The sequence below is a fragment of the Erpetoichthys calabaricus genome, chromosome 4 (assembly GCF_900747795.2).
Source record: "Erpetoichthys calabaricus chromosome 4, fErpCal1.3, whole genome shotgun sequence".
Lineage (NCBI taxonomy): Eukaryota > Metazoa > Chordata > Cladistia > Polypteriformes > Polypteridae > Erpetoichthys > Erpetoichthys calabaricus.
In genome coordinates, this window is record NC_041397.2 from 106310589 (window position 1) to 106331635 (window position 21047).

The 21047-nt window shown below is 36.5% G+C and overlaps 1 protein-coding gene across 1 annotated transcript in view; it reads left to right on the forward strand.

Moving 5' to 3' along the window:
* Positions 1-19679, forward strand: part of LOC114650173 (N-alpha-acetyltransferase 16, NatA auxiliary subunit-like) — a 130646-nt gene extending 110967 nt beyond the window's left edge. The window contains exons 16-20 of the mRNA XM_051925770.1: positions 2894-3002; positions 5637-5735; positions 10091-10234; positions 17895-17992; positions 18265-19679. Coding sequence (XP_051781730.1) covers positions 2894-3002; positions 5637-5735; positions 10091-10234; positions 17895-17992; positions 18265-18465 — 651 coding nt within the window. The 3' untranslated portion in view covers positions 18466-19679. The remainder of the gene's footprint in view (positions 1-2893; positions 3003-5636; positions 5736-10090; positions 10235-17894; positions 17993-18264) is intronic.
* The last annotated feature ends 1368 nt before the right edge of the window (positions 19680-21047 follow it).

The window sequence follows — 21047 nt, forward strand, 5'->3', positions numbered from 1 at the left end:
ATAGATGATGGCATCTTCCCCTCCCACCTTCTCCTGGTATGCGAACTGCAGAGGGTCGAGGGCGTGTTGGACCTGTGGCCTCAGGTGGTGAAGCAGCAGCCGCTCCATGGTCTTCATCACATGTGATGTTAGAGCGACAGGCCGGAAGTCATTCAGCTCACCAGGATGTGATACCTTTGGGACTGGGGTGATGCAAGATGTTTTCCAAAGCCTCGGGACTTTCCCCTGTTCCAGGCTCAGGTTGAAGATGTGCTGTAGAGGACCCCCCAGCTCTGATGCACAGACCTTCAGCAGTCGTGGCAATACTCCATCTGGACCTGCTGCTTTGCTGGCACGAAGTTTCCTCAGCTCTCTGCTCACTTGCGCTGCTGTAATTGTGGGTGGGGATGTCTCTCCTATGTTGGTATCAGCAGAAGGATGTGTAGAGAGTGCAGTAATCCGAGGTGAGAGTGGGTTAGGGTGGTCAAACCTGTTAAAGAAGATGTTCATTTCGTTTGCTCTCTTCATGCCTCTCTCGATGGTGGCACCCTGCTTCGAGCTGCAGCCAGTGATGATCTTCATCCCATCCCACACTTCCTTCATGCTGTTGTTCTGCAACTTCTGCTCCAGCTTTCTCCTGTACTGCTCCTTCGCCGCCCTGAGCTGGACTCGGAGTTCCTTCTGCACGCGCTTGAGCTCATGCTGATCACCGTCTTTAAAGGCCCTTTTCTTCTGGTTCAAAAGGCCCTTGATGTCACTTGTAATCCATGGCTTGTTGTTAGCATAGCAGCGTACTGTTCTTACTGGAACTTAAGTGTCCATACAGAAGTTGATGTAGTCAGTAGTGCAGTCAACAACCTCCTCAATGTTCTCACTATGTGATCCCTGCAGGATATCCCAGTCTGTAGTTCCAAAACATTGTCTCAGAGTATTCTCAGCCTCCGGGGTCCACTTCCTGAATGATCGTTTGGTTACAGGTAGGACTCTCACTTTTGGTTTGTAGTGAGGCTGAAGCAGAACCAGGTTATGATCTCCTTTCCCAAGCGCAGGCAGCGGGGTGGCACTGTATGCGTCTTTAACGTTTGCATACAGTAAATCAATAGTCTTATTTCCCCGGGTGTTACAGTCCACATACTGGGAGAATGCAGGTAATGTTTTGTCCAGCGTCACATGGTTAAAGTCTCCAGCGATTAGCACAAGTGCCTCGGGGTGCTGCGTTTGTAACTTAGCAACAGCAGAATGGATGATGTCACTTGCTATCTCCACGTCCGCCCGAGGAGGAATATACACGATGACAATAATGACGTGTCCAAACTCTCTGGGCAAGTAATAGGGACGCAGACTTATGGCCAACAGTTCGATGTCCCTGCAGCAAGTGGAGATTTTGACTTTAACATGTCCAGAGTTACACCACCGTGTATTAATATAGAGAGCGAGTCCTCCTCCTTTGTGCTTCCCACAGGTACTTGCGTCTCTGTCCGCTCTAACGGTGCTAAACCCGGGTAGCTCCACATTAGCATCTGGGATGGTGTTAGTTAGCCACGTTTCGCAGAAACACAACAAACTGCATTCTCTGTAAGTTCTGACATTTTTCACCAGCGCAGCCAGTTCGTCGATCTTATTTGAGATTGAGTTCACATTCCCCAGAATAACAGAAGGCACCGAAGGCTTAAAACGCCACTTTCTCGCAAGCTGCTTCATTTTAAGCTTAGTGCCGGCTCTGCTGCCACGATACCGCCTTCTTACCTCGTCGGGTAAATATGGAACCACACCGGCACTGGCATTTGTTCTCAGCGCCCGAAGTTGAGTACTTGAATAGGCGAGTCTCGGCGTGTAAAAATCCATGCCCATGTTGTAAAAGTAAGTGTGTCCAGGGAACGAATCCACATAAAATAAAGTGGTAGGAGTGATCAATAAATAAAAATAGAAAAATAAAAGTAGAAAAATACACATATATATACAGTCATACACGGAGCTGCTGAAAAGGCTGCCACTCTCGGCGGCGCCAGATGTCAATATTCCATATATATCATATGTATATGTATGTAAAACTATATGGAGAGTGAATTACGGTGACTTCATAATTATTCGTTACCACTTGCAACATAGCAAACAGTAAATTAAAGATGAAAGCAATATTAACCGGCAGCTTTGTTTCTTACATGGTTCATCTTTCAGCTAAGACAAAGGATTTATGAGAATTTAATTCTTTATATCCTCTATTAACTGAGCAAGTAGGACAGATGATCACACCTTTTTTGTGTCTTGAATGTTAACATACACTTTGTAGTGTTTTCATTTGTACTCCAATATTCTGAACTGTGTAGTAATACTCCATAATAATATACTAAACCTTTATGATATCAGGGGTTTATTGTAGTTAGAAGCTTTTGATTTTGTTAACAATGTGTTATTCAGCAGAGTTTTGAGATCCTGCCATAAGTGTGAAAAAAGTAAGCAAAACCTAATGCTAAGGTTAGGAGACAGTAAATACTGATCAAAATGCTGATCATTGTATTCTGATGGTTTTGTTTACTAATTGTACTGGTTTAACTTTATTTTTTCTTGTGAGGTTTCTTTACTTTAGAGCATCATGCTTATGTCATAATGCCAATAATTCCTTTCATTTTTTGGTCATTTAGGAGTTTCTTTCACCAGATTTAAATGTGTAAGTTGCCTAGTGTATCACTGCTCTGTGCACATTATTATTTAATCCATCCTTTATAAAGACCGTGGAGTCAGTGAGATAGCTGCAACACATGAACTAAGTGGTTGCACATTTAAGAGTGACCAAATCCAGTTTGTACACCTTAACAATCTGAGCTACCTTCAAAGTAGAGTTACTACAAGTCTATAAAGATTGAAATATTTGATTAATCTAAAACTTTATAAATCTATTGTCTATTAAATGCAGGTGGAAAATCCATTAGAAGAAGCTATCAAATTTCTAATGCCATTAAAGAATCTTGTAACTGATTGTATAGAAACACATCTTCTGGCTTTTGAAATATACTTTAGAAAAGGTAAGATCATTTTTCTCATATGACTTTGTGTTGAATTATCTTTTATTTTTTACTGCTTTTTTGTAAATCATTTAATGCAGTTCTTTACTATGCTTTAAATTTTGACCAGTTGCTTGTTTTTAATGATATATGTTTTTTTTTGCCCTGAAATCTTGAATTGCTTTAAGTAGGTTATCATTTTTTGATCACACAGTGCCACAGTTGTTAGTGTTGCTGCTGAGTTTGAATCCTGGTCTGGTCACTGTCCATGTGGAAATATAGTAGTTCATTCTCCTTGTGTGTAATGTGGATTTCTATAGGTAGCTTTATCCCAAATGATGTAGCAAGTATGTTTGTGTGTGTGTGTGTGTGTGTGTGTGCGTGCGCATGTCCATCTTCTGGCATCTTGCCCTGAGAGAGTTCCTGCCTTAAGCATGATGCTGCAATGATAGGCTATGTCTCCCAACATCCTTTAATGAATATATGGTTTTAGAAAATGAATTGATTTCTCTTTGCTTGAGCACCTTCAAAGAATGTAAGTCTCATCCCTGTGTGCAAATATTCACTTGTTTTGATGTAAAATTATGTTCTTTTTCTGGCTTAGACCTTATGAGTGAGCTCTGTTTGTAGTAGAGCTGTCAATCAGTAATTGAAACTAGAATGTTGTTTGAATACAGTATATATAAAATGTTTGAATTTACAAATGTGAGCTAGATTATGCAAGTTGCCAACTAACATGCTGCTTTTACAATAAAATAAGTGCACTTTCATTCATAAGCAAAATGTAGCATAACATTCTCAGACCTGCTTAATACAAGTCAGGGTCAGGGTGGTTGGAGTCTATCTGGGCAACACTAGGCTGGTTAGGGACCAAGTAAATCACAGGACCTATGTATGCACACACTGTTAAATTTACAGAGGGCCAATTTGGAATTGGCAGGTAACTGAACAGGTGTGTCTGCAGACACAGGAATAACATACAAACTACACACAGACAGTGTTTGGGGGTGTGGGAGATAGGATTCAAATCCAGAATGCTGGACTGTGAAGTGGCAGGTTTGAGAATGTTATATGAGTAACTTTATTTCACAAATGCAAGGAGACCTCTTGCTCATAATACCTAGTCTAAACAAAGTGCTGCATCCTGCTTGTTTATATGCTCTAAGGCAAAGAACACAGATTCATATATGGAAATTGTCCTTGAATAATTTGAGCAATAATCATAACTTTTCTCAAAACAGAAGAAGTCTGATTGAGCCTCTTCTTATCTAAAAAAAGAGTTAATAATGCCCATAAACCGTGTAACAATTGTGCCTCACACACATTGACATTTCAATGGGTCATAACACAGCTACATAGCTAGGTAGAAACTAAATAAAAAAGACTTTACTGTGTATGAGATTTAGCACTATATACTGTGGTTTCTAATAACAAAACAATCAACATATTGGTCTACCACTGCCCAAACGAGCATAATAGACTGAATGATGTCCTCTTGTTTATAAAACTCTTTGTTATCAAGGACATACAGTAGTTTTTGCTTAGAGTTGAAATGATTTCAATTTTAACTTTAGTCAGTAAAAATGTGAATGATAAATTGAAGTATATTGCAGAATTGAGTCACGTTATTTATATTTTTGCAAAATATTTAAAAAAAAAAAAAAAATAGCAAACATTTTCATGATGGTTTGGTTACATGTTAATCTTGATCCACAGGTTGAACATTTTTCCTTTTGGTTTTAGTAACAGGCTGCTAGTGAGGCTGTGGCAAAGACATACCTTACCATTGAATGGCTGCTCTCAAAGTTGAAAAATTGACTTTTCTCCCTTTTCCATCCTAAATACTACTTTAAAATTATTGCTGTTATTTGATAGGAATCCATGTGTTGTTGCTTGTTTGACCCAACCCATTAGTCTTGAGTGACAGGTGACAAAACCATTATGGAAAGAGTCATTCCAAAATAAATAGTGCTGTCATTAAAAAAGCCATTGGGAAACGTGACATTTGCAAATGTCCCATTATTAAATTGAAACAGTCTTAAGATATAAGACCACTACGAAATAAAACTCGCAATAAATAATGTTAATGTAACAGCATTTTTGAAATAAATTATGAAACAAAGATGAAATTGGATTTCATAATTATTAGTTGACTTTTTTGATTGTGCATTTTTTTTCTCACAAGTTAACAATTTATGTGTATCACCGCACTTTTTCATGTGACTATTTCATATTTGCATTTTTACTGTATGTATTTAATTTAACACAAATGGTTTTCCATACAAATATCATGATAAAATCATTTTGTAGTGTCTGTGGCACTTCCCACCAGCGGCAATGGACTGAACTACAGTGTTGTTGTTGCAATTTTTTAATGCTGTGTCTCCATGTGAAAATAAAACAACCCACCTGTACTTGTAATTCTAGAAATATGTGAACAGTTGACGGTATTTATTTGTTTGCAGAGTATAATAATATTAATGGTTCATTATCTTTCATTGTGATTTATTCCTAAATGTAATAATTGAAATCAGTTTGATGCAATTGTATGTGTTTTATATAGCAGATTTAATTTATGGTTCTGTTTTATCTCGAGGTGCTGCTGATTTAAGTTTGTTAAGCAGGCCTCTTGTCTTTCATTTGATTTCCTTGCAGGAAGATTTCTCTTGATGCTCCAGTCTGTCAAAAGAGCCTTTGCCATTGATTCTGAAAACTCGTGGTTGCATGAATGTTTAATTAGGTTCTTTAAAACTGGTAAGTAATTATGGCACTGAGCACTGCTGTACATATGTGACCAAATATCCTGAATGGCATGCAGTCCTTGCATGACATAGAAACTGTTAAAATACTTAATAGTCACTACCTCCTAAGAATAACTTGCAGCTCTTTAATCGTTTTAAAAAATTGTTTGAATTAAGCAATGGATTTAGCCTTGCCCATTCTTAAAATATTGCCCAATTACACGAGTTATTTGAAAGAAATGCTTTTCATTAAGGATTTCTCCCTGAAGTGCTTTACTGAGTTCACCACAAAAGACAGCGCTACTTACGCAGCGTAGTCACGGTATAGGTGTAATTTTTACTATCTATGCCAGGAAGGTAACTATACATTGAACAAATATAAATTCAGTTTATTCTTATAATGTGCACTTTTATTTCAAAGCCCAGAGTGCTATACATTATTATAAATTTATTAGTTCTCTCAGTTGCAAGAATCGGATCATAGATATATGATACAGTGCCTTCCAAATACAATAATACAAAGAGTACACAACATGTGTTTCAACCTAATTGGAGCTCGTCAGGTGTATGCACGTTTGCATCCCCTTTTGGGGTTTGAACCATGGATGTCCGTGCCTATGGTGAAGCCTCTGACATTTCGCCAAAGTGGCTGGTTCACTTGCTTGTCTGAATCACAGTCTGGTTATTTGGATGGTTACATACCAGGTAATGATTGTGGTTGGTCAGCCATTCTGCAAACATCCACCACGTCCTCTCATCTTCACCTGACGAGTCCCAATTAGGGCAAAACATGTGTCGTGTACTCTTTGTATTATTTGGCAGGTACTGTATTATACATGTGTGTATATACATATATGTGTGTGTATGTATGCTGTGTGTGTGTATGTGCGTCTAATCTAATATTAGATGATCTTTTTTCATTTATTGAATGAACATAGCTGTGCAACACCAACTTTAAATGCAATGTGTAAAATCATTTAGAAAATGTTAAAATAGATTAGAATTTTAAGTAGCTAGTGAACCAACAACTAAAGACCTGCTTTCTAAAGGTTAATTGTTATCATGTAACTATCTCAGGAGTAACTGTCAGGCAAATGTAGAGCTTTTACAAGGTTGTATAATTAATTTAGAAACGAAAGATTCTTGAGACAAACTAATAGTTTAACCCCCGTTCACATAATAAATGGAAAGGTTTTGTAAAATCAAGACTCTGAAAATCTCTAAACAAACAAAGAACAGCTTTTTCTATGTAGTTTAGTTGTTTATATTGTGTCATGCCTTATGTTAAAATATTTATAAACAATTATCCCATTTTGGTAATCCTTTTATATGTCAGAAAATTATATAATTCAGTTTCTTAAAATGGGTGTATTTATGTTACCTTGACTCAAATGTAAAGCCTGGGAACCCCAATCTATAGAAAAATTAAAGAAAAATGAATTGGAATCTTTACCAAAATATCGCAGTTGGCGCTACCAAAAACAAAGCTACCAAATGATTAACAGTCCATCAATGCATGCAGTTTCATAAATCTGTATTAGCTTCTTTTAATGTAAACTGTGTATTTTGAGGTTGTTTTAGCTAAATGCTATTAAAAAGTGTTTATAATTTGGATTTTAGTGAAAGAAAATGGTACATAGATAAGCTAAAATATTGCATCTTCGATTGGTTTCAGCCAGTATCCATAGAGCCAAGCAGAGACACACAAAGAGAATATGCTGTTTAAATATTTATCTTACAGTGGCAGCTTACTTTGAAAAATGTTCCACATACTCCCATGCAGTCAGTAAAAAATTATATTAATATTTTATATGCTGCTGCATGTAAATTTTCAACATACTAGATGGAATTATGTAGGGATTTGGAAGAAGGTAATTTTGTTTTAGATATCAAATATAAAAGGGAAAACAGTTTCTGATTCAGTACCACTGGATCATTATACTAAGTGTAATTGTGCAGATTTGTGTAGTTCTATCTGAAATTGAAGGGTTGTTATCTTCATGTATTATTTTAGAGGTATAATTAAAGATGTCTTTGTCAAAAGCTTTCTTAAACTGTTGAATAATTGTACTCTTACCCACTACAGCTCCAGCATTCACTCAGTCATAATTACCTGTTTGAAGCTTTACCTAAATAATGTGTAGTTATATTGTCAGCTGATCTGTATATTTCTTATTAGTCTATAAGTTCATGTTTGAGATTCTATGAATATCAATATATCTTGAAATAGTATTTCTATTGGACTTTTTATCTTTCTCGGGGTGAACTGAATATTTATTTATATGGAGATAGGCGGATGAAATTTATTAGATAGTGAACTGAAAGTATTGCATTACTGGGAGAAATGGAGATACTTATATTTTGAATGTTTATCACTTGGTTGGTGTTTAAATCTAAAGTATATTTTTAGACTGTATGAGAGTTTAGTTGAAAGAAATTCAATAGAATTAATCAGAATTAAACAGTTTTGCTGATGGCACTATAGTTGTTCAATGAAGTTACTTTATTATGATACATTCTGCTAAAATTGACCAACAATGATAAACAGGACACTTGTAAAGGAATAATGCAACTGCAATCAATCAATGCATTAGTGTTTGATTTGGATATATTGTTTAACTTTAGGATCTTAAAAGATTGGAACTCACCTAGATTCTTTAGAGATTCAGTGCCTTGCAAAATTATTTAAACCCTTTTATAATTAAGAGTAAAAAACAAACAATTGTATAGGTGCAGTTCCAGTTCATTCAAAAATAAAACCATACAAATGATACAGCAGTACAGACATTGTATTTCAAACCAAACGTTTTAAACTGATATCACATCCCCCTTAAACTACACATTTCGGATAGCTATATGATAAGTGAGAGCCCAGTTAATTGCAAAGAAACCATAGTGTCAGTGAGTACTTACTTACTTTAGCCACTGTTAAGCTGTATTTGAAGCTGTTGTCCTGTGAGTCACCTATCATGTAAACTGTTGACTGCCAGATACTTGTCTTCTGATTCTGTTGTGGTTTTAGGACTAGTCAGACATGTTCCTGTCAGAGTTTCTAAGTTTCCTTTTGATGGTTTATGAAGCTGTGCATGCTGGCACCTTGGTTTTCTGGTTTTCTTTGCAAATTCTGTGAAGGAAATATCTATTCTTTTAAGGGCTATAATGGTCTGTCTGTTTTCCTTGGATAACTGCCTGTAATATACAGGTCAATATTGTCATAATAATGCTTCAGAGGGTGTAGCTGCACATTTTGTTTCAACACTGCTTGTAATCATCCATATACAGTAAATAGCCTATTCACTTGCTAAAGATTTAACACCCTTAATAAATTTATATTTTTTCCCTCTGGGATAAGAGATCCTTCTTCCTTTGTTATTTTCTTGTAGGGCATAAAGATGCTTCATTTATGTTGAACCATGTTATTACTTCAATTGGAATTTCAAAGAAATTTGCTTCTCCTTGGGCTACCATCTTGTGGTGTTGCCAAATACAGCATTTAATAAGATAGCCGGAAAACTTGCAATCTTTTTTTATATCAATGTCTTTCGGTCACTTTTTTCTAATCTTACAAAGAGAAGCACAGAAAGAGATAGCATAGAGCCAATAATTAAAATATTTCCATGTTCTCTTGCCTTCCTCACGTCAGTCTCCCAGTATTGATAGTTAAGAAGCCTGGCAAGGTGGGTCTGGGTGGGTTCCCTGGTTGCAGAAGCGGAGTCAGAAATGTATGCACTTGTTCCACAGAGAACAACATACTAAGGAATATGCCCATCCCAAAATTACCCAGAAGCCAGATTTCAATTAAATCTGTAGGATACCCTCTCCCTGCTTTCGTTTATTTGTAAGCTGTTTTCAAAATCTTCCACCCTAGCATCTACATACCGATTTTCTTTCCAAAATCTCTATATACTCTGGGAACTAAAAAAAAAAAAAACCCTCCTGGGAACAGTTTCAGCAAAGCTTATGTAGCTGAATCAAGATTGTTCTCGGATCATGAATAGGAGTACTCTGAGCAGCGTCTGCTCACATATACATGCTGTCCATGCCCTCCAGAGGATTTCACTTTAATTTGAAGTTTAAGTCAAGCTCTCTACATGTTGCCTAAACTTTTTTTTTCTCTTTTGGAGTATCATCCTGAAATGCAATGAATTTTGCTGAAATGGTCTCTGGCTTTCCATCACCTTGTACTTAAGAAAGACAAAGTTATATGGGTGCAGGGCTTCATTAAGATTTGCTTGAAATAAATGTCAAGAATGCAATAAGTGTGTAAAGGAATTAAGCATGGATTTAATGGTGTATCTGTGACCATGTGGAACATGCAGTGAGGAGTATGTCTTTATACTACTGGTTATGGTTTTCCTTTTATTATAGTGTCTGATCACAGCAATCTCCATGAAACCGTGAACAAAGTATTATCTCAAGAAATGAAGAAAATCTTTGGAAACAAGAGCTGTGAGAATTTCAATGATGAATTTCTCACAAAAAATTCTAACTCTCTTCAACACTTGTTGTCAGGTAAGGAGCATTTCTGTGATTCCTTTAGACAAAAAAACAAAACAATTTTTTTTTCAATTTTGAGCTTAACAATGGAAATATCATTATACTTAGTTATGTCATTACAGCCTCACTGTTTAAGTTTGTGGTTGAAATTTTTCATTATCTTTTCCTTGGACTTAATTAATACCCTTGACAAGTATAATTACTTGACAAGTAGATATAATATTTAGGATATCATACTTTTTATTTAATCCTTGCTGTTTCTTTATAAAATATTTATGTTAACTTTTCAGTATTAGTAACTATTTGTACACTTTTACAAATTAAAATAGTTTATTTCTGTTTTGAATGGTAAAACAGATGGTATAAACCTATTCATTTTAAGTGGATGGTTGTATTGTACTTTGTTCTGAGACATACATTCCTAGAGTATGATGTCATAGTCTTTATAATTTTAAAAACAGGTGTGTGTGTATACATACATATATGCATATATATATTATTGTGAGCCACCAGGGCGCGTACAGCCCCCCTAACCCGGACCAACACACCAATACACAGTCCCTTCTTGCCGCCAGTCCTTCTCCCTCCACTCCTCCTATGGCTTTGTCCTCTTCCAACTCTAGCCCCCAAATGGTGGGGACTGGCCCCTTTTATAGGGCAGCCGGAAGGACACCAGGGGCCTAACGAGCTTCTTACGGCCACACATTCCCGGGTGTGGCCAAATAAGGCTCTGGAAAGGTCCATGTGCCCCTGCTGAAAACCAAGGGGGCTGCCCTCTGTCGGCCTGGGGGAGAAACTGTCCCCAAAATACTCTCTTCTCCCGGTCCTTCCACACTCTAGACATATATACTGTATATATGTGTGTGTATGTATAGTATCGTCTGAAATTGCTGTACACGGTCTCCCCATGTGCCAGAATAGATGATGATGTCATCCTAGTAGGCAGGTCTATATGAATTGTGGGGTCATAGCTGTTTCCAACGTCTGGTGGATAAAGTGGTAGGTGCCCAGTACAAACCAAATGGGAGAACCTGGTACTGCCAGTGGTAAATAAGGGGTGCTAAATGTTTTTTTTTTTTTTTTTTTTTTTGATGGATTCCGATAAAGGAATTTGCCAATACCCTTTTGTCTTGTCCAAGAGTGGTCAAGTATTGAGCCTTTCTAAGCCGCTCGAGGAGTTCATCTATTCGCAGCATAGGGTAGGCATGAAATATGGAGACTTGATTAAGCCGAAGGAAGTCCTTGCAGATGCGGCAACTCCTGCCTGGCTGTGGGAGTAAGATGATCGGGCTAGACCAGGAACAATAACTTTCCTCAGTTACCCGAAGATCTAGCATTCACTTGATCTCAAGCTCGGCTTCAATGCACTTTGCTTTCTGGAGGCGGCATAATCATTCCATGATGATCACTTCTGGGTCATTGGCAATGTTATGTGCAATCAGAGAACTCCAACCAAGTTTTTCATCCACCACTTTTTGGACGGACAGGATAGCTGCTTCGAACTCCTGTCATTGCTTGGGTGTCAAATCCAAACCAAATTTAAGGTAATTTTTGAGAGCAAAGAAGGAACGTGGGTGTCCACAGTAGGGATTGGAGTCCCTTTCTCTCCACAGTTTCAACAGATTCACGTGATAAATGTGTTTGGCTGGTTGATGATGATTGGGTTGTTTCACCAAATAATTGACCAGCACGAAATGGAGATAAGTACCATGACACTGTCTCTGGGATTGAACTCACAGAGAGTCATGCCACTTTTGTATAGTCGGGCTGTGCGGATTACAATTGTTCCATGTTTGTCATTGAAATAGGTCTGATTTTATCAAATCTATCGCATAACTGTGCTGTATATTGTATTTATGGCCTCAGGCAAATGGTTCAAGGGGGTCTACTAAATCCACCTTGATTCTTTCAAATGGAATATCAATAAAGGGAATGGGTATGAGCGGAGCACAGTCCTTTTTAGGAATCTGTTAGAGCTGACAGGAATTGCAAAACATTGATTCCTGGCCAAAAAAAAATTGGGACTTACAGTCATATGAAAAAGTTTGGGAACCCCTCTCAGCCTGCATAATAATTTTCTCTACTTTCAACAAAAAGATAACAGTGGTATGTCTTTCATTTCCTAGGAACATCTGAGTACTGGAGTGTTTTCCAAACACAGATTTTTAGTGAAGCAGTATTTAGTTGTGTGAAATTAAATCTAATGTGAAAAACTGGCTGTGCAAAAATCTGGGTACCCTTGTAATTTTGCTGATTTGAATGCATGTAACTGCTCAATACTAATTACTTGCAACACCAGATTGGTTTGGATTAGCTTGTCAAGCCTTGAACTTCAGAGACAGGTCTGTCCAATCATGAGAAAAGGTATTTAAGGTGGTCAGTTGCAAGTTGTACTTCCCTTTGACTCTCCTCTGAAGAGTGACAGCATGGAATCCTCAAAGCAACTCTCAAAAGATCTGAAAACAAAGATTGTTCAGTCTCATGGTTTAGGGGAAGGTTATAAAAAGCCATCTCAGAGGTTTAACTGTCAGTTTCAACTGTAAGGAATGTAATCAGGAAATGGAAGGCCACAGGCACAGTTGCTGTTAAACCCAGGTCTGGCAGGCCAAGAAAAATACAGGAGCGGCATATGTGCAGGATTGTGAGAATGGTTACAGACTGCCCATAGATCACCTCCAAAGACCTGCGAGAACATCTTGCTGCAGATGGTGTATCTGTACATCGTTCTATAATTCAGCGCATTTTGCACAAAGAACATCTGTATGGCAGGGTGATGAGAAAGAAGCCCTTTCTGCACTCACACCACAAACAGAGTCGCGTGTTGTATGCAAATGCTTATTTGGACAAGCCAGATTCATTTTGGAACAAAGTGCTTTGGACTGATGAGACAAAAATTGAGTTATTTGATCATAACAAAAAGCGCTTTGCATGGTGGAAGAAGAACACCGTATTCCAAGAAAAACACCTACTACCTACTGTCAAATTTGGTGGAGTTTCCATCATGCTGTGGGACTGTGTGGCTAGTTCAGGAACTGGGGCCCCTGTTAAAGTCAAGGGTCGGATGAATTCAACCTAATATCAACAAGCTTGTCATTAACAAGGACAACTGCATTCTTGGCAAAGTTAAGGGCATAGTCATTGTTCCACTTCTCCTTTTAAAGGAGGCTGGAGTTTCCCAGAGTCAGAAAGTGAATCAACGTTGATCTCACTAGGGCAGAGTTTTGATCCATGATGTCTCGCTTGATGTCTCAGAGGCAAAAACCGCAGACATTAACGGAAACCTTAACCATATCATACTGGATGGCCACATGATCTCACTGTTTTACTGGCCATATACATAGTGAGGAGACAACCTGAGATGTCAATTTGCTGTCTGTAACCAGGCCCATTGACTCCTCTTTTCCACTATTACTTTGTGACCAGTCCCAATCCAAAATGACCAGGTAAAGGCCAATGGTGACGAGTAGCTGTTCGTTCAAAGATAAGAAAATATTCATAATGGTATCAGTACCTGGGATGGTCCCAAAGCCCGCTTTTGCTTCAGGGCAGCCCTTGCCTGATTTCGGACTTCTGCCTTGGTGAGCTGGGTTTGTTGTTTTCCTACCAGAACCCACAATGCTTACAGTTTGTTGGTCAGGGCAGCCACAATTGCTGCGAGGTCCACCTGCTCTGTCATGCTGGTGAAATTCTGCCGATTACACCACTGTAATGAGACACAGGAAACATCATAAAGAGTTGGGGCACAGTAGTGATCCCTGTATATTATATGGCCAAAAAGAACAGAAAAAAATTGAAATACACATTCCATCTTGTTCAGATGCAAGATTTCTTCAGATTTCCCCAAGATGGAGCTGGAGCAGGTAAGATGTCTGCAAGCCAGGAGGCTTTGTTTACACTACCAGCTCTAAATGCCCAAATCAGAAACAGTGAAGAAACACAATCCAATTCTATGGCATTCACGTTGCACAGTTTATATGCGGCCTGAGCACTTACATACAGTGTCAGTTTTCATAGAATGTGTGTGGTGCCGATAAGGTGTAAACGTGCTTCCCTGCAATTTTTATTACTGATCCTCTTATATATTCCGTGTTTTAGAAGCAGATTTAATTTATTAAATATAACAAGTCAGTGCAGAAAAACTATGACATTATATACTTCATCTTTTTCCAATGTGATTTTTCTCCACCTGCTTTGAGAGAAGAATTTGGATACTTTACAAGAGCTAAGAGTGGTGCTATTGTTAGCTGCTTTGCTGACTCCCAAAGACTGGAGAAATTTTAAACAAGATAAATAACATTTAGTATTGCAACTCTTCTGTTTTCCTTCTTTATTTGCTGTTCAATTTTCTCTCTCCAGCAAAAATCCATTTTTTTTAAACTAATATCATATATGGTGGTTGGAATTTACAGTTAATTCAGAAAATATTCAGACCACTTCACTTTCTACACACTTTATTATGTTGTAGATTTAATTTTAAAAGGATAAATGTGCCATTTTTGCCTATCAGGTTAAACTCAATTAACCCATGATAGCTAGGTGAAAACATGTTTTCAGAAAGCTTTGTAAATTAATAAAAAACAAAAACTGAAATCTCTCTTTTATGTAAGTTTTCAAACCCTTAACTCAGTATTATGTAGAAGCTCTTTTGGCAGCAATTATAGCTTCAATTCTTCTTGGCTAAGTGCTCTACAAATTTAATGAAGCCAGATACCACAGTGAATTAAAAAATGGTAAAAAAAAAAAAAAAAGGTTAAACATTTAAAGCTATGGCAAAAAAAATCACAAATTTCTGAATCTGTGATCAATGTAATTATTACAGTAGCACACTTTTCTGAAATCTAACTGAACCTTTAGATCAATTAGACATATACCTGACCCATTGATTTGTGAATCTGGTTGGAATAAAAATATGCAGCTACAGTGGTATTCCAGAACTGAAGTTACAGATCCCTGACCTAAAACAACCCTAATTCATTGCTGCATGAACTCTGATTGAGTACGGTGTTAAAAATAGACACATACAAATTGGCTAATCTGCACAAATGAATAAATTCATATTAATCAATCACTTTCTTGAAACATTAATTTTAGCACAGTAATTTTCAATACTCTGCCCACTTCATAGTGTATAGAAATTAAGTATTTATATGTGAACTATACAGATGTAAAATAGGCTGATTGTGTTGGTCATCTGGCTTGTGCATTAATCAAAAAACTTTTAGTCCTGGCCTATTAAAAGGAACACTACTAAAACCAAATAGATTTTATTTATATAAATAATACCCATGAAAACTAATACATTTATTGCAATATTCACAAAACTTTTCTGTGCCAGTCATAGTTTTTTTGTTTTGCTTTTTTGCAGCCACTCTAGCTAATGTAATATCTAAATTATTAACAGTTCACATTGCACAGAAGTGGCCCTTCATATTGTGTAACAAGTCTTGGTGAAACTGGGTTTGGACTGCAGAAGAGGGTGGGTGAGGTATCTCTTTGAATTCATAGTTTCACAGAGCAGTCATTGCATCCCTATAGTATGAATGAGGGCACTGTCATCAAGAAGAAAGTGGACGGTTGACTGTTTTCTTTGCTACTTCCTCATGATTGACTGCCTGAAATGCAAAGCAAGGCAGCATAAAATTAAGTGATTATGTGAAACTTTTAAGGTGTATCATCATTATGGACTACATCCTCAACAGCATAAATTGTGCATGTGATCTTTCCAGCACTGGTCTAGACCTTGAATTTCTGCAGTGCTCAAAAATAACTGTTTTCATTGTTTTCATACTGAGTCATAACAATGTATCTAAGTTAGTTCCCTAGTTAAAAATAGCATATTAAGTTTCCTATAATTTGAATTCATTAGCCTGAGCTTTTCGTTGGCAAATTTTGTGTAGTGATACTTCATTTTTGGTATCAACGTTCTGGACACACAATATGCATGGGCCTTGCTGATGTTTGGTTGTTCATGAAGAATGGATTGAACTGACCAATAACTAATCCCTGTTGTACCTTCTAGCTAATGATCATCACTCTTCATTTCCCCTTCACAATTCAGTCCATGATTTCTTCTGTTGTGAATGTTGAAGGCTGGCCACACCTTTGGTCATCTTGATTGTTGTATATGAATTTGACTATTTCTGGTGAATGTAAAACTAAGCAACAATAAATGTATGTACCTTATTTGACTGTAGTGTTTTGCTCTCCATTATCTAGAATAATTTTGTTTTGAAACAAGACATAATACACTGTTAATTACAAATACATGAAGCTTGGAATTCACATATGTTACCAATTTACTGTGTTCTAACATTCATATACAGAAAGTCTGTGTTATTATAGAATATGTCTTATGGAATTATTATTGAGAACATTCATAGTAAAGCAGAAGCAAAGTGATTAGAGTCACATGCTTTCACAAACTCCCTTGCCACTCCAGGCCATATCATGTTTACACACTCACCCAACTGGCTAGCTTTGCATTACAAAGTCAAACCTGACTCACCTGTTGTCACCATGTAGTCAGATTCATATTGTATGGTTTCTGGTGGTTTTTAGATTAATTAATCATCAGTGAATGGCCACCAATCAAGAATGGCTTGAGAGTCCGTAATCACAGTTAAATATTGATATGTACTCGCTTAGAACTTTGACAGATGAGTGTTGTTATATTTATTCTTCTTTGTTAAATATGAAGTCGTTACTAGTTTTTAATTGTGACTCTTTGTCATGCTCTGAGTTCTTAAACTCAACATCTGCACACATTCTTCAGGTTTTTTATTATTCTTCACATTATTCTTACCCATTTCCACCTGAAGTTATCTGTGAATGCTTTGGATTTGATCAGTGAATCATAAAATGTTTTTCTATGATCAGCTTGTTGTTAAAATAACTGAAAAGTCTTTGGTGTGTATTAGTTGAATGTTAGTCTTTCTACAACTGAGCACCATACTCAGTGAAAGGTTTTTGTATGGAACATTTTGTAAAGTGTCCATATTAGATCTGCATGGGATATAGTTAAAAAATAACACAGATTTCTTTAGTTAGATGAGTTGAACATCTTGTAATCTTATGAACTACATTGTAATAATAGTTTTTTTTGTTTTCTAGACTACATGCTCTTTAGTTCAAGTTGCTAGTAATTTTATAGTTTTTCTAGCCATCTTTACATACATTTTAAAGCAGACCACATGTAAATCAGTATTTTTGAGCAGGTTCTTTTCACAAAGTCTGGGTTTTCTTCAACTCAGGGGTTAATATAGCCCTAGGCAGTTATGTGTTTAATAAACTCCCAGAATTTTTTTTTAACTCATGTAATGAGCAGATATATCTTTGTTATGCTTTAGAGGAATTGAAACTGTCATTGTTGCCGCCTACGATTTATGAGCCACATATATGGCAGTGAAATTCTTAAGCACTAGTTGATTAATGACCAGTACTGCATTAATTTGAAAATGTAGTTTACATAGGTCACAGTAATATTTTGCAAAAAAAATGTAAGTCTACTAAAAATGTTGTGCTGTGTTTTAAATTCTTGTATTTTCTGATGTATTCCAAAGCAGTCCAGCTTTCCTGGTTAGGAGGCAGGTGATCATTGAAAATGTTTTCTTTCTGTCATCTAGATAAACTGTTACCTTACTTTATACTGTATAACATTTCTATATTCTCTTTTCAGGTGCTAAAATGATGCATTTTCTGGATAATTCAAGACAAGAAAAGGCTATTTCTTTGGCTACCAGCCTAGATGATTCACTTTTGGACAGGGATATAAAGGTGCTGTAAAATGTGAAACTCCAACATTTTACTTTTAGAAATATAAACATTTTAGGCAGATCTACAAAGAGTCACAAGTAGTCACAAGTTCTACAGGACACTTTATACCAAACAGAGCAACAGTGTTATCATAGCTACTTAGAACCTCACATCAAAACTATTATAATTCTAAAGATTTAATCAATATTTTAAGTAAAAAGATATTTATTATTGTCCTTTTCAGTTTGGTACTCAGCATATACCTGTCTTTGTCCCTGTCTTCACTTCTACAGGACTGTGTGAAAGTTATGGATGCTCTTGCTAGTGGCAGTTTTGGGAGCTGCAAGTCTCATTTAGAGGAGTACAGAATGGCCTGCCACAGACTTTTTCCTCTAGCTTCAGCCTTCAAGCCGATAACTGATGAGGAGGACAAGAGTGCAGTTACTTTGAACAATGCTACTGTTAATGATGGATTGTTGTCCAGTGAGATTTGACCCCACAACGCCTGCATTTGTATCAACTGCAACAGCAAGTGCCAGTGCCAGACCTGGTTTGCTTTAGAGAGCAAGAAAATGGCCTGTTCAAAGATTTTAGAAATGTGATCAATAGCTTTAAAAAGAAAGGCATCTTGACTGTATTTGGATTATTGAAATCTTTGAAACAAAACATTTGTCTGATAATTTGTGTGCCTCATCACATGATCCCCAGACACAGTAGCAGAATAAAATAAAAGAACCATCTCTGCTTAGCCTTTTCCCACCCAGTCATTTTTTATTGTTGTTGTGTTTATTTCAAAATGAAGCTCATCTGTTCACATTTATATTAAAAAGCATAGGATGTTTTGGTTTTAATTAAATCTGTTAGTGCCACAGTTTTAAATGAGTTGTCATTTTTCCCTTTTTAAGCCTAAATAAATTTTATATTGATTTTTTTCCCTACACAGTGGAGAAAAGAGAGATCACCTGATCTTATTTGAAAGCAGAGAAGACGATAACAAAGCTTTATCTTATCCTCTTTCAATTTAACATATAGAGATTCAATGTGGTGGAGGTTTCTCAAACTTAAATCAATCTGCCTATTTCAAACTGTAGCAACAAAGAAAACAAATCCATTTTTGCCTTATTATTAAATTTGCTGTTTTGTATGCACATAATTTTTTGATCTGAAGCTAAGAATTCAATCTGATCGATGCACTGATGCCTGCTGTTCATTTTTTTTTTTTTTTTTTTTTCATTGGTGAGTCTGTATGTGTTAAGGCCGTCCCACTTTCAACCTGAAGCTTTGTGCAGTTGTCAACTTGTGGAATTTTCCAGTTTGGGAAAATTTGACTTCACCTGCAAGAGATGCTGCAAATGCAGGGAAATGTTAGTGTTTACATTAGGAGAAATTTCATTTGGTTGATTTCTACCATATGCTTTAACAAAGTATGTCAATGGTTAAAACTGTCATGTTTACAATTACTTTTTTATTCATGGTTACCTACCTTTGCAATCTTTCCCAGTTTGCCTTGGTCTCTTGTTTATTTTTTATTGTTGCTATAACACTTTTGTTTTTGCAAAACCGTTTTTAATAAATAATGGTAATTATAAAGGAATGGAATATGACAAAAACCAATTACCTTTTAACCCTTGTAATGTTCTGCATTATGAGCAAAAGTGTTACTGTTAAATGATGATGACATAATAAATTATTTTGTACTCTGTGTGAATATTTTGAGTTTGAATACATGCTTTATGAAAAAGAAAAAAAAAATTTCAGTATTTCAAAATTTCATCCATCTTGGCCAGTGTCCTGGCTTCAGTGTTGATAAAGTTATTGGGTGAAGCTGAGCATGTACTGGCTTTTAGTGATAGTGATAACAACAATAATTATAATCAGACTGAGCATCCCTAATCCGAAATGCCAGGAACCAGAACTATTGAGGAATTTGAATAATGTTTGATTAGGAAAATATGCATATTTTGCATATTTGCATTTTCCTAAAACACCTACCCTCAATTCCTCAAATCCCTGCACTTTAAACCACCAGGGCTTCATGGAGAAAGCAACCTGGTATCTGTAGGACATACTGTGTATTTTGTCAGGGACTGTAGAAATGTATTATGTTTAAGAACTAAAGATAATGGCAGACTTATAGTAATTAACAGATTTTTGTTTCACTTATTTATAGGATGACAGATCTCCATAATTTTTGTAAGTATTAATGTTTCAGGTTTTCAAATACATTTTTAATTTAAACTGCCAGAGTCCAACAATGCAACACAAAGAAAACGCAATCTTAGAAGAGGTTGTTCTTTAGGTGATTTTATGCAATGTGAAGAAACAGGCTACCGTAAAAGTAGAGTAAAATCCACTACAATATATGGTGGAACAAAATAACACAAGGACATGGCAGTGTTGAAAATGAGTAGCAAATGTACAAAAATATGACATTTGGAAATTCTTTGTTTTTGTAAAGTTCCATCCCATCACTAAAATCCTTAAATTTGTGATCTGAAAATATAGCATTTAGGATGTTTTTATAAGTGGTGAATAAACATACTGCTGTAAATGCAGTGGGAAATCAATTAAAGATGATAGTGGATCAAAACTTACCCAGATGACATGGCAAAATAAAATATTCTTGAAAATTGTGAAAATTACGTATTTTTGTGCTATATGTTAATTTGGATAAATTTAGGTAAAGTCAAAGTTTCATCCTGAACAGAAATTTAGGGTGTGTTTACTGCAAAGTTGGGCCCATTTTGACCCAAAGACTTTAAAGTAGTGGATGCTGCAGTCGTGAAGTCTGATTTATAAAAGTTTGTGTGGATTTGAGTGTGAAAATATGCATAACACCAAAAAAGGAGAAAATGCATATGCTCAAAAAGTCTGATTTATAAATCCTGGAGTACACCCATTGCTATGCATTTTACAGTTTATAAATCACAATCTCCTTGTAAATATGCATATGTGAATACACCTCAAACACCGCCCTGAAATATTCATATATGGAGCATGCTACTCAACCGCATACAGGTGCAGTCATGATGCTGTGGAGCTTCATTGGTTGTTAGAGCAGCCTCCCAGCTAATGC